Source organism: Anneissia japonica, unplaced genomic scaffold, assembly GCF_011630105.1.
Source record: "Anneissia japonica isolate Jap-2015-1 unplaced genomic scaffold, ASM1163010v1 scaffold287980_len571666_cov165, whole genome shotgun sequence".
Classification (NCBI taxonomy): Eukaryota; Metazoa; Echinodermata; class Crinoidea; order Comatulida; family Comatulidae; genus Anneissia; species Anneissia japonica.
In genome coordinates, this window is record NW_022720008.1 from 322052 (window position 1) to 349722 (window position 27671).

At 34.5% G+C, this 27671-nt stretch overlaps 2 protein-coding genes across 4 annotated transcripts in view; one reads left to right on the forward strand and one right to left on the reverse strand.

Moving 5' to 3' along the window:
* Positions 1-20104, forward strand: part of LOC117111163 (testis-expressed protein 2-like) — a 34397-nt gene extending 14293 nt beyond the window's left edge. The window contains exons 3-9 of one of the 2 annotated variants that reach the window (XM_033254037.1): positions 5251-6135; positions 7666-7922; positions 10686-10736; positions 16848-16961; positions 18405-18608; positions 19296-19416; positions 19642-20104. In XM_033254037.1, the coding sequence (XP_033109928.1) occupies positions 5251-6135; positions 7666-7922; positions 10686-10736; positions 16848-16961; positions 18405-18608; positions 19296-19416; positions 19642-19719 (1710 nt within the window). In that variant the 3' untranslated portion in view covers positions 19720-20104. The remainder of the gene's footprint in view (positions 1-5250; positions 6136-7665; positions 7923-10685; positions 10737-16847; positions 16962-18404; positions 18609-19295; positions 19417-19641) is intronic. The other variant, XM_033254038.1, reaches the window with a different exon arrangement.
* A 4522-nt stretch (positions 20105-24626) lies between these two features.
* Positions 24627-27671, reverse strand: part of LOC117111160 (RNA-binding protein with serine-rich domain 1-like) — a 6916-nt gene continuing 3871 nt past the window's right edge. The window contains exons 4-6 of one of the 2 annotated variants that reach the window (XM_033254033.1): positions 27045-27292; positions 26354-26483; positions 24627-25757 (exon numbers count right to left, since the gene is read on the reverse strand). In XM_033254033.1, the coding sequence (XP_033109924.1) occupies positions 25649-25757; positions 26354-26483; positions 27045-27292 (487 nt within the window). In that variant the 3' untranslated portion in view covers positions 24627-25648. The remainder of the gene's footprint in view (positions 25758-26353; positions 26484-27044; positions 27293-27671) is intronic. The other variant, XM_033254032.1, reaches the window with a different exon arrangement.

Sequence of the window (27671 nt, forward strand, 5' to 3'; positions counted from 1 at the left end):
ATATATGATCATGATGTGATGTCATCACTGTCTCTTATACACATCTAGATGTGTATAAGAGACAGCCTTTCTATAGCTCACATCATGTTTTATGTTTTTGTTATTACACTTTTATTACATCACATGATTTGCATATTGTTGCAGAATTGCATAAAGCATGTGAAATGTAAAGTTGTACAGTAAGTAGCTATCTAGATTCCTGTAACCTGTGATACAGTAATACTACATATAAGGGACAATAATTTAAAATGTTAGGAGATAAGATGATCTACAGTAAGTTTCTAACTCTCCAATCTATATAATAATATATGGAATTTTACTGTTCAGAGGGTCCAACTAGTCAAAGGGAGTCTCAATCAAGGGCTACATATAGCTTCGGTCAGGGTCTTGGAATATAATTTTTGGTCGGGTTTTCCTGAGGGGAGATTTTATGTTATAGTATATCAGACCATAATATAAAGGATTCGCTATATTAGCTCAGTCGGCAAACTGGTGGTAGCCAATGTGTGTGCACTGAATCATGGAGATCTTTTGGTCCCCGGTTCAATTCCCATCATTGCTGTCTCTTTGTATTTCAGCTGGAGAATTGAAATACAAGGTATGACAGTGCACCATCTTTCGGATGAGAAGTTTAAACCATTGGTCCCGTGTGCATTATGATCCATGTGCATGTTAAAGAATGGAGTATATTCTTCAAAAAAGAATAGGGGATTATTTCCCGGCGTACTGCTCAATCACCACCAGAAGGACCCAGAAGGACCCTGCAGGAAATAAGTCTTCTTCAGACTTTCGTGGAATTATCCTTGGTGTTCTTTTACTGAATAAATCCATCAACCCAGGTGACCAGAGGTTCATATGCTTGTCCACCAGTATGAGACAATTTACGCGACTAGCGCCACCATTGTACTCGGTTAATCTAAAGCTCCGTCCACACTGTCAAATTGTGTGTGACAATTTTTGTGATGTACCCTTATATGGGCATGAATGATGATGTCATATTCTACCCAAATATGGGCATATCACATGTAGCGTCACCAGGATTTGTCCATTTGGGTGGAAGTCCAACACATAACCACATGACCTATTTCCTATTATTGTGGTTTAAGATACCTGCTTACAGTATTGCCCCAAAATATTTAACATGGTGTTTCCCTTAAAAATGGAAATATTAACTGAAATTTTACTACTTGGTCTATGAGATTCTAATTTAGCAGAACCATCTGTTTGATCCTTTCATTCATTAAATTATTAATTGAAACAAATATTAATAACAGGCACTTTGCTACTAAAAGAACGTTCACATCAGAAATCAGGCTTCTCTCGCGTACAACAAGTTCTTTCTGTTTCATAATTAGCACATGGAGGCGTCTAGTTGAAATTATTGTTTATTATTGACTAACTTTTTAATAGAAAGAATAACAATATTGTCTTGCCTTTCTAGCCTCGCCCCCACCTCATGCACAAATTATGAATACTAGCTTTTGTATTAGACTTTTCATACGTAATAATAATAATAATAAATTTAGCCACTGAAAATATATCAGTTATTGGCGGCCATTGACTAGGAAATCTAGTTGGCATATTACATCTCATGATATTCTTATGTTATAGTCTCAGTTATTGTGTAAAAATAAAAATAAAAAATTAAAAATTTAATAGTCTGGACAGGGCTTAACAAAAATACAATATATCTGTAAATTTCTTCCATAGTGTGAATACAGATTACTGTATGTAAAGACGCCATGATCAGGGGCGGATCCAGAGATGTCCGAAAATGGGGAGGGGTGGAATGTGGGATCGATTGAGATAACTCTTCCCTAGGGGGTCCCTGGGCATTCCCCGTGAAATTGTTGTGTTGTAGATGCCTGAAAATAATCTGAGGCATTTTGGGTGATTAATTTTTTCCTTTTCTTTCTTTCTTTTTTTTTCTTTTTTCACTTTCCAAAAGGGGGAAGGAGGCCAGGGCCAGTCCGGGTCCCCCTAAATTCACCCCTGATGATTGTTTGTGTTGCTCAGTGCAATAACCTATGAAAAATGTTTTCCTGACTAGCTCTGTCCATTTTTTTTTTGACAAAAACTGTTGTATGCCTATGTATAGTCATTATGTGCCTATATATGATCATGATGTGATGTCATCATAACCATATTAGGCATATGTCACATGTTTTTGTCAAATAGAATTTGATACAAATGCATCAGAGAGGCATTAAATAAATGTTGATTTTATTTCTATATTTACATATTGTACTAATATTTAGTTTAGTAGATACTATCATATTTATCATCCAGAGGCGGTTTGGCGCAGTGAAAACGATTTGGTTTCCCAAACTCGAGGTTGGGGTTTCAATCCTTCACTCTACATTTTCATTTGTATCCTTGAGTAATGCACTTTATCTACCGTACATTGAAGTCTACCCAGCTGGTATCAGTTGGATACCAGCAAATGGCTGGGAGTAACCTGCAGTGGACAGGCATCCCACCTAGGGGGAGCATCACATGCTCATCCGTTTCGAGCTACTTGATACTGGGGATTAGCTCAAGCCCTATGGGCCCTAGTAGCCTAGTATCTTAGCAAGGATTTACCTTATCATCTATATTTAAATTGAAATTAAAGCAAGTGTCTGTACTGAATAATCTACCTCAATTTATTTTTTTTTAAATCATAAAATTGGATTAAAATCCTTGAATTAATATCAAGCTAAATCGATAAACACCAGAGTTAATTCATGTATAAAATTTATGGTGTTTTCATTTATCTCATTAAAATTCATAAAATTAGGATGAAATCCTTGTGCTAAATATTAAACACGAGATTTGAAATAACTGAAAACAAATATTATATAATTTCATATTTCTGACAAGTCCACGGCAAGGGTGAAGTGCCGTGTAAGTGTGTTTTTTAATGCATATCCGAGTAATGAATCAAAAATCAGTGATGCTGAGGACAGATGCGAGTGCTGATGGATATTATGGATATTATTACCATACAGCCAGTACAGTGACAGGCAATTTGTAAAGATAAATGTTTAACACTGCAGATTATTGATGATAATCTCATGAATTTGATGGCAAAATAGGCAGTGGACATTTAACTGGTAAAAAATGCCTGTTTGTTTACACAACATTTGCGACGGGCTCTGGAAAAACCAGCTGTTTGTAGGAAAAATTCAAATTTTTTGGTGTTTTTAGATTCTACATGAATTCATTTTTACAACAGTGTTTATTTGATAGAAATTAGTTGAGTATTAGCAGAGTTATGAATATTTTATTCATTCGATATTAGCCATTAGCTTCTAAAGATTCCAAAATCAGTTGTTTATGTTGTTAAGATTGGATAATTTTAATATACTTTTCAGTTCAGATATAGTGATTGATATTTTGCAGAATTGTTCATAAATATTCGGTATATTCTTTTATAAAATGCAAAAACATGAAAATGTTCAAAATTCTGATTCCAAAACTTTTTGGGTCCTTGTAAGAAATTAGAAATTGTGACAAACGGCATGTTTTGCCAGACACTCACATTTTTGTGCATTTCAACTGTAACTAAAATATAGGCAAGTTTGAGTTAATTGTATTTAAGCTTCAGTTTTGAGCTAAAAACTTGCAATATATATGTGGAGTGTAGTTACTATCGATTGTAGTTACGAGTCAAATGGTCCAGCAGTAAAGGCAAGGGCGCTGCAACGTACAATACTACCAAAATATTGGCATGGGTTTGAACGGCGCGCTCGCCTATGGTTCTGGTGGTGGAGCAAGTGTTCTTGGATAAGGACTATAAACCCTAGGCTTTAGTGATACACAATTTGGCTCATGTTAACGTTAAAGAACCCAGTGCATCTTTTGAGACAAGTAGGGTGTTATCCCAGTTTACTTCTCCATACAGCCCCTGTAGCTGGTTATTGGTTTACTCGGTTGCCTAGACATGAAGAAACACTGAGCCACTTAGGGGAAAGCAAGTTACTTCAGCACACCTTGAGACTTCAGTATAAAGCACTATATAAGTCTAACTATACTACATTATTGTATATGTTTGTTCACATTCTTTAATTGAAAATTAGAAGTGAAAAATTTTCCTTGCCTGTTAACAAAACCATAAAAAAAATTTTCCTATAATTTTTTTATAATACCAATAAATTGGCTGGTAAACAATATAGGAATCAACAGAAAGATTTATTTTTATCTGTGTGGAATATTAGGATATTTGATTTTTGTTTAAATTGTCCATATCTTTTTGATGACAAGATTGTATATTTTCTACTCGGCTTCATTAAACTATGAGTCTCAGTGAAAGAGCTTGATTTTTCAAGACCTAAAGCTAAAAAAAATAAGCTGTTGTTTGCCGATATATATAGTCATGATGTCCCTATATATGGGCATGATGCAATGTCATCCATTTTTTTGGCAAATGATCAGCTCTTGCATCTGTTGCATCATTCATACTAAAATGGTTCCTTCCATAAGAGTTGGATGAGATAAAAGTACCACCCAACAAAATATAAAAGTACCACCCTGTATATTTACTATTAACTGATTAATCAATCGTTTAATTATTCATAGGGTTTTCATAAATTCAGCACCTGACCTGTTTGATTCTGTACAATCTATCATGTCCGTTAATACACCAGGAAGAAGAATGACAAAAAACCTTTGCCCAAAGGATATGAGAATATGTAGAGCATGGCCAGCATCATTTGTCTTGTGAAAGTGATTGCCAGTTATTATGACAGTGATTAAAGTCAAACAGTACCACAACTTGGGTGCAGCGACCATAAATTAAAGATCACGTTCCACATGACTGCCATCACTAGAATGAACTATCAGGAAAACTGGAGTTTTCATGCTGGATAATTGTTTAATTTTTGTGTTGGGTTTATTTGGTTTTTTTTAAAAATTTATTTATTTATTTTTTTGTATTTGTAATATGCAGATTATTTTTTTTGTTACAATATATCTTATCTGTTTTTCTACATGTCTTATTGCCAGGTTTTCATCCATTTTAACATTTTTATTGATTATAAAAATAATATACAGTAATTTCTTTTTACTGTACTTTAATATTCTGTACTGTTGTAATTGTAATTTGCAATTTGGCCTTTGGCCACGATAAATTCCAAATGAGTTCCTTTTTTCTTTTGAATATATAAAGTGTTACTGCTATGTAAATTGTGTGTTCGATAAAAAATATAAAATATATATATATATATTACGAACTAATTGCAGTGATATAATTTCTTTTTTTTTCTATAGGGATGGTTGAATGAACTCCCCTATGAATACAATGCAGATACGTACCATATACAACAGACGCATTCGGTTTATTTACGACTTGATGGAACCGTTCTTCGTTTGCTACAGCCAAAGGTTAACGTTCCAAAGAGGGCCATGTGGGACGAAGCACTACAAAAGCCGGAATTTATACATCAACGTCATTTTGATCTTCGCGGAAGCAAAGTTTATCTTCTTCCCCAAGGATTAGTGTCAAAGCGGACATGGAGTAAGAAATACCCGATTTGTATCGAATTTGAGAAAAAGGACACGGACGTACAGCTTAAAGATGTTAAAGTCGAGGATGAAAAAGTGGAGCAGGAAGTTATGTCAGATTTACAAGGGTACGATTTCATCAGGAAGGGTGAGTTTAACCCCAACATTATTTATTTGTTTGCAAGAACTGGCCGTGAGAAGGAGGAATGGTTTTGGAAATTTGAGACTGCTTCAAAATACAAGAAGATACGTGGTAAGAAACCAATACAGACTCTAAATAGATCGGTTTACCTTCGTGGAAATGAGTATACAAAGGATGACGGCACCAGACATCTACACCGCTTGGATCCTGACGATATTTCCAGTCGGAAAGGAGCCATGGATTTTTACAAGTACATCTCCAAAATCTTACCCAAGGAGAAAGAAAATGCACCGCAGTCAGTTAACGTGAAGTCCAGTGGAGTAACGTACGGTTCATCAACAAGGTCAAATTCCGCCTCAAGTAAACTAAGCCCAGATGGTGGGTTGACCGAGTCGCCAGTGTCTTGGGTTAATGCTCTTTTGGGACGTTTTTTCTGGGATTTTCTTCGGGAAGAGTATTCTAAAGACTGGGTGAAAAATAAGTTGCAGAAAAAGCTGAGTAAAATCAGGGTAAAGTATCTTCAACTTTAAAAGTTTCAAATTTTCTTTGACAAAAAAACTTAAATCTTAAGATTCTAAATTACAAAAACATTTCAATTTTGTATTATTAACAAGAATTGTACAGTATCATCAGATTTGATATTTCCATTTTTATAAATTTCAGAAGTTAATTTAACAATGTTTTAAAATTTCTTTCTGTAGGCCTACTATCGATATTTTGTACTGTTTGTATTTTTGATTTACTTTTGAACAAGAAAAAAAGAATATCAATGCATGTTTATATTGACGTAAAAGACAATAATAAAATTGTTAATATTTACCTAAATGCAGGTTTGTTAAAAAGGTTATGGAAAGCACAGTCATAATCTTTTATTTTTATTTATTTATTTCTTTGATTGAAATAATCGTGTGTGACCTTTCCAACTAAGTCTGTGAGATCATGATGATATTCAGGGATCTTCTTAAATAATTTAAAATATTGCTATGCTATATAATTGGTTTCATTATGAGGCTTAATAGGAGTAAGCTGATATTTAGATTTAAAAAAATCCCTTTAATCCAGAAGGATCAACTTTGCCACCATGTTACAATTTCGCAGCCAGTGGTAGGTAGAGTAGTCTGGTTGGTGTGAATTTTTTCTGTCAGACATGCTTGGACCAGTGCCATCTAAGGCCACTTGAGGTCATCAGACTAAAGTTCTGTATACACTCTATCAAATTTTCTCTGACAAAAAACTTTTGCCCATATATAGTCATGATCTGCCTATATATGGTCGTGATCTGATGTCATCATTACCATATTTAGGCATGTCACATGTTTTTGTCAAATAATGATAATCTGGACGGAGCATACAGTAAATTAATTTGTTGATCCAATGAAATTATTGTATTTAGTTTTATAGTTTCAAAATATTGTGGTCTGTAAGCACAATTTTAACCATTTTAAACACAATAATAAGTGGCAAGAGGGCACTTATTCTCACTAGTGGTTTGTATCCCTGCAACCTGATCAGGGACATTGGGCGGATCAAGGAATTTGAAATAGAAGGGTCCCAGGGAAGGACTTTTTATAGGTACTGTAGAGGATCTGGCCACCTCAGTCTCACCATGGTTTGGGCCGAGGTAAGAAAATTTATGATGATAGCATCTGCAGATTCCCAGAATTGCCCTCTCTGACTAAAATTTTAATATGATTTTCTTTTTTTCTCATTTTGAAAGATATTGGGGGGGGGGCCTGGCTGGCTGGCCCTCTTTAACCTATCACTGAGGGGCCTTAGGTTTTCATTCTGTTTTTTAATTCTTTGTTTTTGGATCTCTTGTGGCCAAGTTTATGAAGCCATCACTGGCCTTTGTAAGTTTTACTACCAATTGATTATCAGCCAGCCATTGTTAAATAAAATTACCACAATGAATTTCTGTTCTAACAATTTGATGTAAGAACAAAAAGCGCAACTGCATAGCCACTCAGAAAATAAATGAAAAGCACCCAACAATTTCATTTCACTTCAATTATTATCAGTTTTTGATGTAATTCCTGTAGGTTCCACGTTTCATAGATGAGCTCACAATTACAGACATCGACCTTGGCCTAAATAGCCCGATGTTAAGACGGATGTCGCGTCCCCAGATTGATGAGAGGGGAGTATGGGTAGACTTGGACATCGCCTATAGTGGGTCATGCTGTATGACTTTAGAGACCAAGGTAAATTTATGGAGGCTAAAGAAGGGAGCGTCTTTAGAGAGAGAACTAGAAGAGATTTCACCTGGCATGAGGAAGATGAGTCAAACAAGAGAAAGGTAAGAATCTAAAAAATCAAGGTAATATACCAAAGAGTGTAGCTTTGTTATACTTCAATTGTACAATCATGGCTTCAATTTGAATAATTTTCAAGCCTAATTAATTCATAAATAGCACATATACCATACTGTATTTACAGTATATGCTATTTGGTGTGGTTTACTACTTCTCTGCAAAGTTTCATTTGCAGAATTTGTTTCATTTCTTTTTATAGTTACTATTCTTTCTCATTAAAATTTGATCTGAATTTGTATTTTTACCCTATAATTATAATTCTACTGTAGTTTTCAGTGTGTAAGTTTAATGCTGTAACTTAATTCTGTAAGTTGCAGGTTTCCTGCTGTTGGATGAGAGTTTTAATAAATAAATAAAGTTAAAAATGAATTAAATAAGAGTTGGCTTTGCATAAGGAATCAAACCCAGCATAAAATATCCTGTCAAACAAGAAAAGCCTTTGGGGACATCTGGATTTGCAGATGGTAAAGGACGTTCATCATAATAGCATGAACAACAGAGCTACATACACCTTACAGCGACACACTATAGACATGATTACTGTTTGTTCACAACAATCATACTGTACATTTATACGTTTCCATTCATTTAAATTTGGTCTATAATTATTAACATTGTTCATTGATTATGTTCTCACTTAATAAACTATATATTCTGTATTTAAGAGATTTTGGAAATTGTGAAAGGTCTCAATTCGATGTCGAATTATGAAATGTGATAGGCTCGGCAACTTGACCTTATTGATTAGCGCCCAAAATTTATTACAATCACGTAAAATATAATAATGAGCTACTATCCTCATTACAACTTTTTATACATAATTGTACGCCGTTCTCTTTGTTATTCTTCATTCTTCCTATTTCTTCTTGTAAATTAAATGTACAATAATTAATTATATACACTGTACTCTAATACTGTTTATATTTACATGGTTACTTCATTTTAATATTAATATACATTAATTTATAATAACAATTTTAACGTAAATTAAACTTATAGGTAAAATTAATTAAACATGAACATAGTGTTCCTTACATTAAAAAGATTAAAGCAGTTCAATCTTCTAATCATTTTGTATAGCCGGAGTTAGTTTTAATGTGGGAACCCTTCCTAAAAAGGAGGTACACTTTCTCAATCAAAAAGACTTCTTTTACAAATGGTTCGAACAAGGCAATTCAACAGAAGGACACACATCTCGGGACATCAAAAGTTATAACTCTGGCATCGACATTCTATACGCACGTGCGTCCCTACACGCTGAACGTCACAAAAACCATAGCAACCAGACCATAAACCGTCAGCGTGCGTGACGAATTACCCACGCGCGTGTTAGTTGCCATGATAATCGCGCGTCGTGCGGTGATTACAAAGGCATAATGATATTTGCACTAACATTAGACTGAAATTATATTCTTCATTTCAACATTAATTTTACCGATATTGTGGTGTATTGTTGTTCATGACTCACTTCGCAGAAAAAAATTAATAAATGTTCCGTATCTACTAAAATGTTCGTTTTGTGCACCTTAGTCCAACATTGTCAAAATGACAGTTTAATGTTACATAAGAACATGAAATTTTATAAAATTTGTAAATTTTAAATTGCTATAACTTTTCATTTTCTTGGTCAATTTTCACAAATCAAATTGCAGTTTATAGAAGCATTTAACAAGCTCTCGGTCAAAAGAAATCAGATGTAACAGACATTGCGAAGTACCCAAAATTAATAAAATAGTAACTAACACCATAAAACGTATGGCACGCATAGACTAATAATTGATGGCTGTACTCGCAACCGGTATCGGATTGTCGATGCCACAGTAAAGATCAAAGGATTACGCACACGCTATGTTCGAGAGCGGAGATGTGCGTCCTTCCGTTGAATTACCTTGGTTCGAAGCACGAACGTCTCCAAACCCAGTTCCATTAAACGATTTTAATCGTTGAGGAAATTTACTCATGATACTATACCAAATTCCACATGTATGACAACTTATTTTTGATTTATGTTAAATAGAACATATTGATTCTACATTGCTATACATTTAAATTATCAACCAGTGAATTGAAAAAAGCTGAATTAATTAAGTTCCCTTGTTAATAATTAGGCCTGATGAAAAAGGACAAAGCGCATATACTATGGGCCCTCCCTAAAGAGACTGACTAGGTCTAGTCCGGCAGTAACTCGGTATTGCTATGCAAATTAGGCCATCATTACATAGGTCTGATTACACTATTCCAAGCACATAATAATTGTATTTTATTTTATTTTCAACATGTAATGTACACGTATTATGCATACATGAGAAATTCCATCATTTCCTTTCATCAGGTCAGAATGGAGCGGCACCCTGGTGGTTAATTTATAAAAAGGTTGGCTGAACGAAATGCAATGTTGTTGTGCCAATTTTCCAGTGCTATCTAGTTAGCTGAAACACATGCAATTTTCATAGGTTTTGTGTTCCTTTCAATTTGTATTGATTCATATTACGTACATTTCATAGATGAATACTTGTTAATATTCCATCCATTTTTCTTTTGAAATATAATGATAACCTTTACTGTCTAATATCCTCTTTTACACTAATTAATCCTTTCACTGCATCTTGCCTGACCCTCAAAGGAACTGCCAAAATATGTAAACAAAGGGTCTATTGTTTCCTTTTTAACCTTTTTTCTTTCCTATAGATTTTATGTTGTTTTCTTTGTTTAATTTTATTTTTGATTGCATCTGTTTCTTTGAAAAGCTCTAGAATTTCTGTCAAGAAAAATTCTTACAACACATTGGACGATGACAGGTAGAACGAGACAATCATTCATTTAAACCTACCATGATGCATTCAATCGGTCCGTTTCACATACTTTATTTAGTCATAATCCTTCAGAGTACATACCACCATGATAAACACGATGCATTCATTCCATCAATCACAGAGTCAGTCCAGTCAAGCATACACACTGTGCATCTTCCATCAGAATACATTTCAATTCAATCTATACATTTTGTTTTATATTTCTTTCATAGCTTTTACAAAAAATTGTCTTCTATGCAAATTTACATATGTTTTCAATCTTTATTCATTTTGTTATTATTCAGTTCATTAGTTTATTCATTCATCAATCCATTCATTCATTCATATATTTGGTATATTTTATACATTAATTCACATCCTATCAATCCTTTATTCATTATGTTTCATTCATTCATTCTGTCATTCATTTACTAAAGTACTTTTCAGCTTTTTAGCTATTCAATAATTCTTTCACTTATTAACTCATATAGTAATACATTTATTTATTTGCGTATTCATTCATACTTTCATTTATTCCTTCGTCCATTTATTCATTCTTTCATTCAATCATACAGCCAGACAGTTGATCGCTTTTTGTAATTTATTTTTTATCATTTATTCCTCTACTCAGCTATGTTGCGTACTGTTCTACAAATCAAAAACAACTTCTAAGAAATCCATTGTGTTTATATTTAATGTAATTGAGCTTCACTTAAGTTTGTACTAGAATGTGTGACCTATGCACATCGTCTCTACTGCACACATTTATCTTCATTAGATTTTGTGTATCACAAATCGTTACTGCTTGTGCCATCTGAAATATAATAGATTTTCTTCATTTTATTTTGCAATTCACCAATCAACAATAAAATTAAATCATCCACACTTTATATATGTGAGTGTTATTATCCAGTAGCCTATAGTGCTAAACTGTACTGTACATTTATACTGGGTAATTGAATAAGTTACAAATAATACAGACATGGTGGACAAAAGAAGAGTTTTTGTAGTGCTTAACACATTCATTCATGCTATTATTATTATTATTATTATCATCATCATCGTCATTATTATTATTATTATTGACTACCAGATCTTTTTTTAAGGTTCCTTCCCGTGTGCCAAAACAAGTATATATACAAACATACTTTTTTGAAATTTTATATATATTATCAAAATGGTGTGTCTAATAAATTGGGGGTGGGGGGTGGAGAAATATTAAGGGACAAGTAAACTCATCACTGGCAGTGGAATAGTATTCTTTATTCCCTCTGCCAAGTGCAAGTTTTCTTGACCGCTTTTTTGCATGGGTTGGATATGTTCAGAGGGCGCCCCCAACTCATGCAATCAAGTGTACTGCTGGTAACAACACAACAAACATACATACGTTATTTGTACGTTATCGTCTAGGTGTATCTTCCTCAAACTACTAGCCGTTAAGTTTTTTGGTTCTACAATGTTTAACAATGAATTAATAAATGCTAGAATGTTACCCCAATTTTGACGAGTATTGCTGTCCCTAGTGACCTCAGCAACACCCTGTGGGACAAGTATACTTGTTGCTGGCAGCGAACGTTTTAACTGGCCAACTAAAGCCTTGGTTATAATGATTTTTTTATTCTTGTGAATTTCGTGTTATGGCATAGCAATTTATATAGAAACATGCTATTTAAGAGGCGGGGCCAGGCAGGGCCAGGCGGGGCATGTGTTTCATAATCACACTTACATGTTTTACTATGAATCGCTCAAATCTTGTGGGACGTTAGCATATCAGGACTTAGCGGAAAATCCAAAAGGTTCATTAATTGTCAAGCTGTTTGGAAATAGTACTAATACTTGATTTTGGTAGGTGTAGAAGTGCTGTTAGAAAGATTTAACATACCATTTATATGCATTAGCCAACAGTACCCCTATACTTTAATAAGAAATCTAACAATATTAAACTTGACAAGAATTATATTTTTTTGTCTTTATTCACACCAATACAAGTCAAATAAATACTATATTCAATTCTGATATTATTTCATTTCATATACAAACCATATTAAAATTATGAATATAAAACCTCAGATAAAATGTTTTTAAAAATATATTAATTTAAAAAATGATTTATTGTATCTAAAATAATGCAACTTTTATATTTTCTAGCTTTCAATCTCAAATTATTAGTTTAATGAAAATTTTCTACGTGTTTCGCTTCAGGAATTTATCCCCATTAAATAAATTCAAAGCAAGAAGGAATGTAAATTTCTAATTGCAATTTTTCATTCAATTAGAAATGTGTTTGTATTCATTGCAAATATTTGAAACATTTTGTGAATGTTGCAAATGGCATAATTTTAAATATGCAGGTTGTAAGTTTTATGGTTAATGAATCATGTGACCCTTATACACTGCCAGCGCAACTTTGGAATTATCCTAGAGTTATTCCATGGTTGTTTTTACCCTGTGGCATGCATCACCCTAGTTTTGATCATCTGTAATTCCATGTGATTAGGGTAGCAGTTAGCAGGAGATAAGTTGAATGTGAACAGTGGCATAAATGCTTATGCGTTCTCGTGCAGCGGTCCGCAGGGCCCCGACCCTTAGGTCCTCAATCTAGCACCCTGACCTAAAAGGGCTTTGTTGATACATAACATAATGTGTCTCTGACAGACATCGACTGTATATCATATTATATCCAGTGGTGAATTAAAGGGAGCCTCTAAATTTTTAAATTGTAAGTCTGAGATTGCCATTTTTCGGTTATTTAGAGGCGTAATCATAAATTTTCTTAACTCAGCTTAAACCATGGCGGGGGCTGAGGTGGTATTGACCATTTATCAGTGGAAGTCTCCCCTGGGCCCTATTAAATATTCCTGGATCTGCCACTCATATCATTTATTTTGTCGTTAAAAACATTTAAAATGCAATGACAATTGAACAACAAGCACATCTAAAATCACACAATGGAATTGGCGACTGGGACCCAAAGGGCCCCACTCTTAGAAAGCCACAGGGCCCCCGGCATCATCTTTAATCCACTGGAGTTGTATCATTACTTTTTTTCTGAGGTACCATAAATGGTAATGGAGGACTTACAGTAAGGTCAGAAGGGGTGGAACCAGTTGGTAGAGAGAGGATGTTTTGGAATGTTTCCTTACCTACTGTTGGGATCCAAGAGCTATGTACCGCCAAGAAGAAGCTTCAGAGTTTGAACCATTTTATTCCTTATCTAAATATTGTTACACATGATAGTGAATTTCTGGCAGCTGCCGAGGGGCGAGCACCCCCTTTTGTCACCCCTCAAATTCGCCTCTCAGGTTTAAATAAAGAGTTTGGGCATCTTCCCTGCAAAGTAAGGGTTATATAGGCTCAAATTGCCTTTACATGTACTATAATAAATTTTATATTAGTATTACACCAAATATTTAGCATTATGTTATGCAAATTGTTTTCTAGTGAATGTTTTTTTTGCATCACACTGCTTGAACATTGATAACAATGTCTTAAATATCTACTTAAAAAAACATGCCAAAGAGCGTAGTTTTTATTCAGTTCTTACATTTCCAAAACCAGTGTTCCCTGTCAATATATGCATGATACCATATTCACTATCGTAAGACTACCAGGATATTCTGCCAATGCGTATGGAGAAATAATGTAAATTTACATTTGTGCCACATTTTGATTAATATTCCATATGTCACATGTTGTTTGCATCATATGCTAAATTAATGTAATTTCCGCAATCCAAAATCACAAGCATTGGAGAAAAAAAGAGTTAATACCAATTTGTTTATAAAAGCAGTAATGTACAGTATTTCAGAATTGCTCACGTAAAGAGACCTAATTTTAGACGTGTGGTTACGACAACACAGTTCATTTTGGGCTAGTGCGATGGTTTTTATTGATTATAACATTACCCTCTATATTGGTTTTACTGCCTCTTCGTATGTGTTAATTTCTGTAAAATGGTTTAAATAGCTCAACAGTAGGTTTTTTTTTTTTGTTTTTTTTTTGTATGAAAACAAGTGGTTATATTTTCAACCATGTTGTTAGTTAATTTTCTAAAATATTAATGATTGGAAATACAGTGATACTGATGAAAGTAATAATAATAATAAAAGAGCATAAATTATTTACTTGTGGTTTACAACAAACCAAAAGGACCAAACATCATAAGCGTTAAATAGAATCAAAACTAAAACATTACATTTGCATACTTAATGTTGAAATTCTTATTACTGAATTAATTTATCATTGCTTATTATTATTATTATTATTATTATTATTATTATTATTATTATTATTATTATTCATCTGTATTACTGTATTTCCAACCCATTTCCAATTGTTTTTTATATTTATTGAATAACTATGATATTACAAAAGCTGTACTCTATAAGGCCCTGGTTCTTAATAGGCGGCCCATGGGCCAAATTTGACCTGCAGAGACATTAAATCTGGCCCATGTTCAAAAAATGAAATTAAAAACAAATAATTAAAAAAAAAGTAATTCATTTGATAAAATAATTTTCCCATTAAAAGTGAATACATAAACGCAACCCCTGGGCCATGTCCACTAATAACAAAGGAATGATCATGCATGTAAACATGGCTCCTATTGCATAGAAGGTGAAAATTTGCAAGTTATGTGTCTTTGAGTAGGGGCAACTCACTGAGATCTAAACAATTTTAAACCACTTGATAAACGCCAGAGGTGATTATTAATTGTAAAGTTCTAACTACATGGAAAAGCCTAGGTAGACTTGCTATAAATTGAGTAGACTCAAAATTGTAGTGGTTTTCGGTTTTACTTCACAGAAAATAGCACTAATGCACTTGCTACCTGCTAATTTCTCCCCTCAAATTTGTTTTACTTTTTTTTCGCTATATAAATTAATTATTGCCTTTTCACTTCGTTGTGGATTAGCATCAGGTAAAAATCATAGGAATGATGTTTTGACTGATGTGTTATCGTACCTAAATAATTTGGGAACGTACTGAGTGTTGATAAAACGTCAGGCAAGGCAAAACATCATTCCGTCTTGTCCTTGTGTTACTTCCTCTTATTCCTTGCGGTTACAAACGTTACACCACACAGGATGATGCAGAAGCATTATCCAATCAATTGACTTGCTCTTGATGCATTTGAAATACTGATGAAGCCTAAATAAAAGAATATAAACAAAAGATACATTTTAGAAATGTTATTTTAAAAAGGTTACTTCCTGGTTCACATTCAGGGAAAAAAAACAGGAAATATTTTTTTAACATACTTGCTCTTTTGCCTTATGAATATCACACCTATTTCCTGTCCTTTTATATCCATATTTAGCTGCATCAGCTAATATTCCAGAAAGGAGTGGCAATATTATTTCTGGTAAAGAGCAAGGAAGGGTGCAATGATTTTATTATTACTACGTATACTCTTCTACAGTAGACCTACTTTTGTGCTGATTGTGTCCTTTAGTGGATCTCTTCTACTATTATTATGCCGACATTTATTTAAAATTATGGTTGTTGGTAGCGTAACTGGCCTATTTCATCAATTTTCATGTTTGCAATACCTTGTGTTTTATAGCACAATAAAAAGTAGTTGAAGTTACCTAAACAAGTTACTTCATGACTCCGATATTATAGTATCTTTGGCTGTGAACTCATCTTAATAAAATATTGTGCCCTTTAAACAAGTTAGGAACCAGGGGTATAAATGTATTGTTTCAAATAAATAGAAATATAGAATAAGATATATAAAAAAAAAAACAGAATAAAATGTAGTGCTAGTCTATCCATATTTAGACATTAAATAAATGTACAGCTCAGTTAATGTCCATGGGTAGAAGAATTGTGGTAATATTTTTTTTTTATATTGAAATACTTTTCATGTAAATTTGTTACTGTTCCATATTTCATCCAACTTTGTATCTTAAAAAATCCATTGTGCTGTAGAGCTGGTCAGCTTATCAATTGCTGCATGATTTATAATGTCCTTATTCTCATTCCAGTGTGCTTTAAATTCAGTATGTGACTTAAAAACTGCAATAAACAGGCTTATTTATCATGTAATCACTTTGGCAAGCTTTCAACTCACTCAATTCAATTTTTTTTTTTTTTTCATTCTGTCATCTTCAGGCAAAACACCGCTGCCTTGAACAGTGATGAGGAGGATAGTGCTGAATCATCAGATGACGATGAGGATGAGAGCCAAACAGTGTCCGATGGAACCACAAGTCAGGATACAGAGAGGTAATTTAATCTTTTGATGGATTTCGTCTGTACTCACAGCAATTTAATTTAGTAGAAATAGGTCCTTGTCTTCTACCTTTATGATGTATTGTTAAATTACCTGCAAATTGCCTATTAATTTTAGATTTTAGTAGATGACAGTACTGATGGAACTTAGGTAATTGCTTCATTAGCATATTTCATGGGCATCCAACTAGATGTCTACTAATAATCATAGAGTACTTTAGTCGCTAGGTGCCATTTGATACAACATCGTTACTAAGCAACTACTTATGGAACGGTTATTATGACTGAGCATCAACAGGTTATCATAGCTTCTTTAAATGGGTGTGTCTGAGGCTAATAATTCCCACTCAAAACCTATTAAAAAAAAACACAATAATTTAGCTATCCTATATAACTGAAGTATTTAATTGTCAATATAAATGTACAATGCAAAAAAATGCAATGTTGTAATGTTGTTCTCAATCAGAAATATATTTAAAAGGCTTTACACCAGTGGTTAAGCTGCAAAGGCACTCATTCGTATCAATTACTTGGGTAGTGTTGCTCGGTAGCAAAGAAGTGTCACATGATGTTTGTGACATCAGCATTGTCAAACTCCAGCCAAGTTATCTATTAAAAGTCAGCTCTTTTAGAGATCTATACGTCTATTTAGTACAAATTTTCTCAATATATAATTTATGCCTTTGTTGTAGACAGTCAGCTATAAACGCGCTGTTTTTATGTATTCAATTTGAAGAAACTTGAAATTTAAGAAAATGCTTACATGATAATTGCTATCCTCCTGGTAAGCGACATTTGGCTGACATTGTATGTGATACACCATTGCTGGTGGTCTGTGCAATATTGGAAAAAGAAGAAGATTTACTATTTCTTTTTCAGTCAAGTGTCATCTTTGGGAGCAGTTTAGCTCAGTCGGCTAAGCTGGTGGTAGCCACTGTGTGTGCGCTGAACCGTGGAGATCTCTAGGTCCCTGGTTCAATTTCCATCGCTGCCTCTCCTTGTGTTTCAGCTAGAGGGCTGAAATACAAGTTACAATAGTGCACCGTCTTTCGGTTGAGACGTTTAAGCCGTTGGTCCCGTGTGCATCGGAAAAGAGTAAGGGATTGTCTCCCGGTATACTGTCCCATCACCACCAGAAGGACCCCACTGGAAATATGTCCTCTTCTAGACTTTCGTGGGCTATCCTTGGTGTTTACACCGAATAAATCCAATCCAATCCAATCTTGCACCACCTTTACTTGTTATTTGGGAAAAGAGATCTACAGGTTGTAAATTTGAGGAACCAGTAATTAATTTAAGCTTGAATTATGTATATTTTAAAAAATATAAACCTATTGTGAAAAAAAAACTATGCTAATAAACAATAGCTGGATGTTATAATCGAATATTGGCTCATTATGGTGTTTTTGTTTTCTACTTTCTTTTGGAAATTTACAGTGGGATCAAGAATTCTAGTAAAATTTTGAGGATAGTGAACAAAATAGCCAGCTCCAAGTACTTCCAGAATGCCACCCAGTACAAGTATGTGAAGAAGGCTTTTGATGAGGTGTCGAGCACCCCGATCCTACTCAGAGTTGAGGTGAAAAACCTGACAGGCACCCTAGCTCTCAATATTCCCCCACCACCAACAAACAGACTATGGTAAGTAGTATTGTGGATCATAGATGCATGCAGTGTTTTTAAATAAAGTAAGTGCCATATTAACAGTGGCGAACCTGGGGGTGACCTCCAGAAAACATAGTTTGCGACCCCAGTTTTCCCCCTGCCCCCGACTGAAAATATCCAAAGGAAAAAAATAACGCTAAAGTATTTAAAAATCACCTCATGTCAACCTATTTTGCCACCTAGCACCCCTCCCCTGCCCCAACTCTACAGTGGCGTATCTAGGGGTGCGCGGGAAGACAATCCCCCAAGATTACTCGTGCCCCCAGTCGGCCTTCCCCCCACCCAAAATAATCAAAATAAAGTAGTTAAAAGTCACCTAAAATCACCTTATTTTGCGAATTAGCGCCCTCAACTGATCATCAAGCACCCACTTCACTTTTGCGCCCCATCAGCACCCCCATTTCAGGACTTCTAGGTACGTCACTGCAACTCCATCAGCCTCTCCCCTTTTCAAGACTCCTTGATATGCAACAGCATATTAAATGCAAAGATAAGAAGAGAAAGGATAATTGAATGGCATATTTAACCTCAGTATTCCTTCTACTACCGACAAGACAGACTATTGCTGGTAAATGAGTTTTTTGGATTGTAACGAGCAGGGATTATTTGGTTTTCTAAGAATGAATACATAAATGAATGAATAAATATTTATTATTTTTGCAGGTATGGATTCAGAGGGAAACCTAATTTATGGCTGTCTGCAAAACCAAAGCTAGGAGAACGTCAAGTTACCATCACGCACATTACAGAATTCATTGAGAAAAAGTTGGAATTAGAATTTCAGGTCGGTGAAATTGATTTATAAATCATTGCTATCATCATTGCCCTCTTCTTTTCCCACTTCTTTGCTTCTTTTCTTTAGTGTTTGTGTGAGTGTGTGTGTGGCTGTCACGCTATATATAAGTATACTTGATTCGTGACCCGAAGCCTAATTATATATTCTCTTTAATATCATCTGCCGAATCTTTCTTAAATTAAGTATTTATTGTATTTTCAAACTTAATTTCAGAAAATCTTTGTGCTTCCCAACATGGATGACCTTGTTATTCCAATCATGCAAGGTGAGATAGAAACCAATCGATTCTGATTGGTTAAAAGCAAATTGAACCTGAAGCTGATTAAATCTGATTGGAAAGAAGTTGACTGAATCTGATTGGCCAGAAGCTGAGTAAATCTCATTGGCCAGAAGCTGCCTGAATCCGATTGGCCAGAAGCTGAGTAAATCTGATTAGTTGCTGCATTCATGTGATCATGACATTCCAGTGAGCTAGTGAACAGTGAAAACACTGTGGATATTATATATTATATTTTATTTCCCAGTTGGTCTAAATCTTAAATATTTGTTTTCCATCAGTTGTTCAAAGAGAGTACATGTTTTTACATAGTCGTTAACAGACCAAAGGAGCATTTATTTCGGCTTTATTTGTTGGAGGATTTTGTTTATCTGTGGAAAGAATTAAATGTTTTTATTTGTTCCTGTCTCTTATACACATCTAGATGTGTATAAGAGACCGGTGTCGCTCGGTAGCAAAGAAGTGTCATAGATGTGTATAAGAGACAGGTCATGACTAACACGGTATTGCGTTGCAACTGAAAAGTGCACCACAAACATGTTTTCTGAACGCCGACGTGTTAAAACGCACATTTTTGGAACGCATTCCTGACCGTGTTTGTGTTTCTTGGCCTGTTTCTGCTGGGAAAAAAACACATTTTTTAATAGCTGTTTAAGAACACATGTTTTTTTGCTCAGCAAAAACAGGCTCTATAAGATTATTGGTACTTGCACCTGCGTTCTTGATAATGCTCTGTCTACAATCTAACAATTAGCTGTGAATTCTTCCATAAATAGGCATGATGATGTTACATCACACACACACACACACACACATATGGATACATCACAGGCCCTGTTTGACACATGCAACTTTATCGTATAGACAAAATTTTAACAACTACATAGAAGCCCTGGTACAGATTCATGACCAAAAAAAAGTGTCTCCCTAATAGAGTTGTACCCTGAATATTGACTGTAGTGTTAAACAATATATTTTCCCTTACGTTTTCCTCGTGTGTCTTCTTTTTTGTGTTTCCCAAAGGCCGAATTGTAGTTGGCCAACTGTTGAGATATTTTTGCAGTTGCATATTGAACTTGGTACAGAAATCGTTGCCACCTTTAGTGGAACATCTTGTAAATTGAGGCAATTTGTAGATAAAATTAAACAATGAGTGTCTGTGCAGACTTCCTTGCCATTTGTGGGTCACGGGAATATCCTGGCAATTAGCACATCCCCCGCACTCGCACAATCAAGCAAAAATCTCCAGCAAACTTCCCAATCTCCGACAAATGCAGAATGTTTGCATGTTTTTAAAACAGTAATATTGTCTCCTGTACTAATCAGCTGCCAATGGGTATCTTCATGAATAACAAAATACAGTAAGTCAATAAGATTTGTTAAGAAATTATTTATCCAGTATATATGTCCACATTACCGTAAAACCTCGAATAGAAATCCAATGGGCCCATCTCGAATTGAAGCCCTGTCTTTAATTTGCAAAAGTAGCCTCGAAAAGGAGCTCATCACGAAAAGAAACATCTGGGCTTCTTTTCAAGATAGCATGGGCTTTTTTTCGAGATTGTACATTACATACACTCACTGTATATGAATTTCAATAAACAAAGTAAATTAAAAAACATGCTTGGTTTATACACTAGTTTAGGTGATTTAATGCCGGTTAATACACTCCATGATACATATTGATATTACAGTGGCTCTATTTATTGTTATATAGAAGAAATTCCCATATTTCACAGCATTCATTTTGAAAAGAAGTCCCCCTCTTTTCTCTGCAAAAGTAACCTCGAAAAGAAGGCCATCTCGAAAAAAAAAACCCATCTTGAGAAGAAGCCTATACAAAGTTCGCAAAAAAAAAAAAAAAAAGAAGCCCCGGGCTTCAATTCGAGGTTTTACAGTACAGTATGTGATTTGTTGCTTTTTGATAGAGGGCAGTGTTTATAATATGAAGATTACCAAATGGATTCTAGTAAAAGAAATGCAATTGTGTTTGCCTTTAAGTACTTTGTAAGAATTATGCATGTTTTGTTGTGCCTTTTCAATCTCTGTTGTTGCAGCGCCCTCAGGAGTAGATATTTGACAAATACCTCTTGTCAAGAAAGTTAGCCTGTTGTTTTCATTATTGATGTCATTTGAATTGCTAATTACTTGTTATTTTCTTATTTCAAATTCATTTAAAGTAAACCAAATAATTTTCCATCAATTTGTTTTAAAAATGTAATTTTGACAAATATGTTTGTTATGCACTATGCATATTTGCATATGATTTGAATATATTTGAATAATAATGGTTTTGTTAATGCTCTGTTTAATTATTGCAAGATTTTTTGTCATGGTTTAGCTAATGTTGTTATTGCAAACCTAAATTTTAATTGTTATATTGTCAAGTTTGAGGAGAAATCTTTGTTATGCACTAAATGCACTTTTAATTATTCCATTTATTTAAAAAAATGTTTACACATCAGCAATTGACTTGCCAGTTACAGTGTGCAAGTCAGTGGTGAAGCCCCCCCCCCCCACCTTAAATTTTTCAAAAATTATTTTTAAAATGGAGAAAAAATAGGTTATTCAAGTCCGAGAGTGCCTTTTCCAGCCATCTGGAGGTGCCATAACCATAATTTTCCTTACATCAGGCCCAACCATGGTGGTGCTGAGGTCAAAGTACCTCCATTGATGCGCCCTCTACTTGGAATTCCTGGATCCGCCACTGGGAGTGATAGTCTGAAAACTAGTGATGTTTACATTTACGCAATGAACTTGGGGTGGCTTGCAAACAGCTTTATTGTTGGAATAAAACAGGGCAAGAAATAGGCCCGCAATTGGAATTTTGTGCATTATCAGTTTGGCAAAGCCAGCTTAAGATTTACACGTAATTGTAAACATGACCCGAGGCTCATTTTGAGGCTTAAGGCGGGCACACACTGCACTGACAGCATGAAGGGATATGTCACAATAAATGGCATTTCGCTCGGTCTGCCATCAACTATCGGCAGACAGTGTCATGTTGTCATGCTCTCGCTCGCAAAGAGTGGAGTTTGGGTTTATTGGCCAACAGTCGTATGATGTATTGTATGCCCAACTTTTGGGGTGCAAAGCTACTTTTAGTCGTGAGATAAAAAAATATTGTTTTTACAAGATTTGAAACCAGGACCCTAGAATTGTAAGTCAAGTATCTTAACCACACTTCCATTCCTGTTTTTCATCAGAAAAATTGCCATGAAGAGAATAATATTTTATGTGCTGTATAAATATTACATATGATTATTTTGTTGAGGTGTAGCTTAGCTCATATTTTGTTAAATGAATATGCAAACTTTATGCTAATATAAAAATGCTTTCAACATTGATTTTTTTCTAATCACATTATAATACATATACAAATAAATATTTAGCTTATCTTTTGATGTAACTGGATGCATGCCGATATTTGTGCAATATAAATAAAATGGTATAATTATATTTTAAATTCTACTGACGGTTCCATACCCCAAAATTATATAAGGGTAGTTGAGGCATTCATGTCTTGATTAGTTTTTAGTTGGACTTCAGGTGATAACGAAGGTTCCTAGAAATGTAGGGAAAACTTTTATTTTACATCGCCACCTTCATAATGTAACCTCTGATATGCTAACGTTTAAGCTGCCTGTTGTCTGTATTAAAGGTTGCACAGTGGATATTTTGTGATAATTGAAAAATGTGTTCGAGTTTTCATTTTAATCAATTAGTTCCCTGGTTCTTTTTCAGATCTTCCCTTTATACTCTAGGAGCCGAGTTAAGTATCGTGTGCACTTTCACGTGCATTCAGTCTCTTCAAAAACAGGTGTATATGGGTGCATGGTTAAAATAAGTTTGGTCACGCGCGAAAGGTCCACCATTTTGAATTTAAATATGGTTATGTCATGTACCATTAGAAAGGTAATTATACACTGGTCACTTTTCTTCATTACACCTATACCTAAAAATTTATAATTACGGAGTTATTTGCCATTAAAAAATGTCACATGGCCAAATGAGGTCAAAATTAGACAAGAGTATATATTACCCTGTGTGTAATAAACACTGAGAAACAGGGTTTTAAATACAATGTATAATGAAGACAAGCATTTTTTTATAAACATTTATTTACGATGACGTAGGACCTCATGCTAGGCCTTCTGAACTACGGGAATACCCGATAGGTAACATGGGAACGGGCATGGAAGCGCTACGCCACTATCTTTTTAAAAGCACTGCTGCGCTCATTCAAGCACTTACGATAACCATGATTTTGCTATCAATGTTGAGAAATGCTCCATATTTACAGAGTGGTGTTAACACGTTGACTGCCAGACCTTTTTTTACGGTTCTTTCCCGTGTGCCAAAACAAGTTAACATGTACAAACATACTTTTTTGAAATTTTATCTAGTCATATATCATCAAAATGATGTGTCTAATAAATTGGCGGGAAAATATTAGGGGGCGAGTATACTCGTCGATGGCACTGTGATAGAACTTTTTGCTGACTATGCCAAGTGCGAGTTATCTCGTCCTCTTTTTGCATGGGTTGGTATATGTTCAAAGGGCACCCCCACTTGTACCGCTCGAGTGTACTACCGGCAACATAACACAACAAACATACATATGTCATTTGTACATTATCGTCTAGGTGTATCTTCCCCGAACTACCAGCCATTGAGTCTGTGGTCGTACATTGTATAATAAAGAAGTTATAAACGCTAGAATGTTCCCCCATTTTTGACGAGTATACTCGTTCCTGGCGCACTCAGCAACACCCTGTGGGCGAGTATACTCGTCGCTGGCAGCCAACGTGTTAAAACAATCTTTTATTCAAATATTTTCTAGGCCGGGAGTCTTGCGGTGCACAGCATAGTAAGAGAGCCAGAGAGTTAACTTATTTACAAAATAGTACTGCGTCTAACATAGTTCAAAATGTTTACATTTATTTATCTCAACAAATATGTCATGACAAAGAAGGAATTATACACATTTGATTCTGATATAGAAACCAGAAAAAATGAAGTAATATATTGGACACCACTCACTCAATCTTCAACCACTTACTTATAAAAATTGGAACGTTATAAATACTGCATCAATATTTAAAGATACTGCACATTGATTACTAAAATTTTAAAAGTAATTTTCCCAAACTGTTACCTGAATCTCAATTTGAATGCAGATCTGAGGCAACTAACTGCCTCCCTTGTCAGATTCTACATTAAGCCCTGTCTATACAATCTTATTTTTATTTGACAAAAACATGACATGCCTCAATATGGTCATGAGTATATATGGGCATACACCACTTCTTTTTAAATATATAATCTAGACTGAGCTTCAGGCAGTTGTTTTCACTACTTTTCAAAAATCGCACTATTTCTAGCACATTACAAATCCTGACATTGAAGGATCATGAAATTGTACAGCTGAAGTTAACCAAATAATTTAAATTTATGTATGACCCCAGGGTAGTGCTATTCACCAAATATTGTACCATACTGTATTACAGACACATGGATATAGTTTTTGCAAACAAAAATGTCTTTGATCTCACCTCAATTTAAAAAAAAATGTTTACAATAACAGTATTAAAAAGTATTATTAACTTAACAATGCTGAACATACACTTCCAAAGGAAGATTAGTCAGACATCTGATAAAATCAAGAGAATTGAAAAATGCTTGATATATTTTGAACAAGCAGACCTCCAAGTTTGCTTAAACATGGCCTGCTATAGCTTTGTCCAATCAAATTTTATTTGACAAAAATCTTGTATGCCAATAAAATCATGGTGTGCCTATATATGATCATGGTGTGATGTCATCATGACCATATTTAGGCATGACACGTTTTTTTTGTCAAATAAAATTTGATAGCCTGGACATTGCTGAAGTCTGAGAGATAAAAATGTGATAGCAAGAGAGCTCTGATTGCAATTTTTTTCAGCGCGAGGAGCTTGAGCTTGATCTGCTGTATCGTCGTCTTCTGTTTACTGGAGAACGTGAACGTGATCTTGATCGTCTGCGAGGTGACCGACGTTTTGGCGGTGACCTAGAAATGAAAAAAAAAATATGACAACGAATACAGATTTAATAGTTTTGATAACTCATTAATTGTGTCAGACGCGTCTAAAATTTTCAGAATTTATGGACGGTACTGTATAGAGAAAAAGATACACTGGTGTTTTTTTTTTTTTGTTAGAGCAGTCTGGTTAGCTTTATATTCTTGATTATAATAATAAATTAAACATAAAACTGCTAATATCATATGCTACAGTAAACACCACAATCAATGTTTAATGTTAAGCCTAGCCATGTAAAATTGAATGGCAGCTGGAAATAATGACTTTAGCATTTATTTGTGTAACATTAACCTTTAGATTTTATATCATGCATTTCACATGTCTGGAATCTTTACAATTATTTTTATAATTAATAGTAGTACTCTGCAGGGGCAGATTCCCCCCACCTTTTAGGAGGTTAAAAAAAGAGAGAAAAAATAAAAAAAATGATAGCCCAGAATGCCTCAAATGTTATGTTCAGGCGTCTAGAACACAAAAATTTTGGACCCCCTAGGACAGTGTTGTCTCGGCCCAACTTTCGCGCCCCCCCCCCCCACCTTTTGGACATTTCTGGATCTGCCATTACCTTCTTCTTCTTGGTGGGGACCACCTCCTTCTGGCAGGGAACCTCCTTGGTGGACTCCTCCTCTGCATTGGGGGTCTTGCTCTAGGTTGAAGTACAAATGCAGCAGTAACCTCTTGTCCGTCAATTTGACCTTTTGCCGCAAAGATAAAATTATAATTGACTAAGATTGAAATATAGTACAGTATAACTTCTACTCTTTTTCTGTCATTTATTTATAAATACTAGTAAGAGATGATAATTGCAATAAAGGATATGATAATAATAATAATAATAATAATAATAATAATAATAATAATAATAATAGCAGTAATAGTAATTAGTTATATCTCAAAGTAATATTTAGGTCTATTGTACATGCTTCCCTTTTTAAATGTCTTAAACCTCATCTTGAATTGTATATTTTTATATTTCTTGATTGTATTTTCATCTTGCTGATGTGTTTGAAATAAAAAATAAAAAAATAAAAATTGATTGATTTGAATAGATTTACTTATTTATAACAGATTAGTAGTAGCAGGTTCCCTTGGATATTGTTGCTGTTCCAACAAACCACAAAACAACAAGCATAAAATTATGGGTTGCTAAGTTTGATTGACATTTCAGTTCATTCCAGGTTTCCTCAAAAGGCTTGTAAGTTTTTCTTTATTATCATAAAACCAGCTTAAGTTACGAATTCAGAAATCATCTTTACCTCCGTCCATATGCTTCATAGCTTTGTCTGCGTCCACACCATTCTCAAAGTCTACATACGCAAATCCCTTACCAAACGATCCATGCAGCCTATCTGGGGGGAATTCAACACTTTTTACTGTTCCATACATGGAGAATATTTCAATTAGGTGGTCTCTATTGACATTCCTTGTGAGCCGTCCAATGTGGATCCGTGTCGGTTTTGGAGATGGGGTTCTCTTGCGCTTCTTCGGTGACTTTGACCTTGACCTTTAAGCAAGAAACCAGATAATAATTACATCACATGAAAATTGTTCTGCATTGCATTGAGATGTTGGTTAAGCTTTACTGACACTAACTATCATTTAATCTGTCCATCACAAAAATGGAAATTTACAAAATATATAAAACATACAATAAACCAGTAAACAACAGTTTTAGGTATGTCAATTTTATGAATGGTCTTGATGATGTCATCCTCGCACCGTCAGCCTATCGGCGTTCACTGACAGAGAAAAGCTAGGCCTAGTTAGTAAAAACCGACACCTTATCTAGTTTGCAAATTGTTCAATTTACGGATACACCTTGGTACCTAGGAGTACGTAAAATAGACGGCTTACTATACCACAATAAAATGCAGGGACTATTG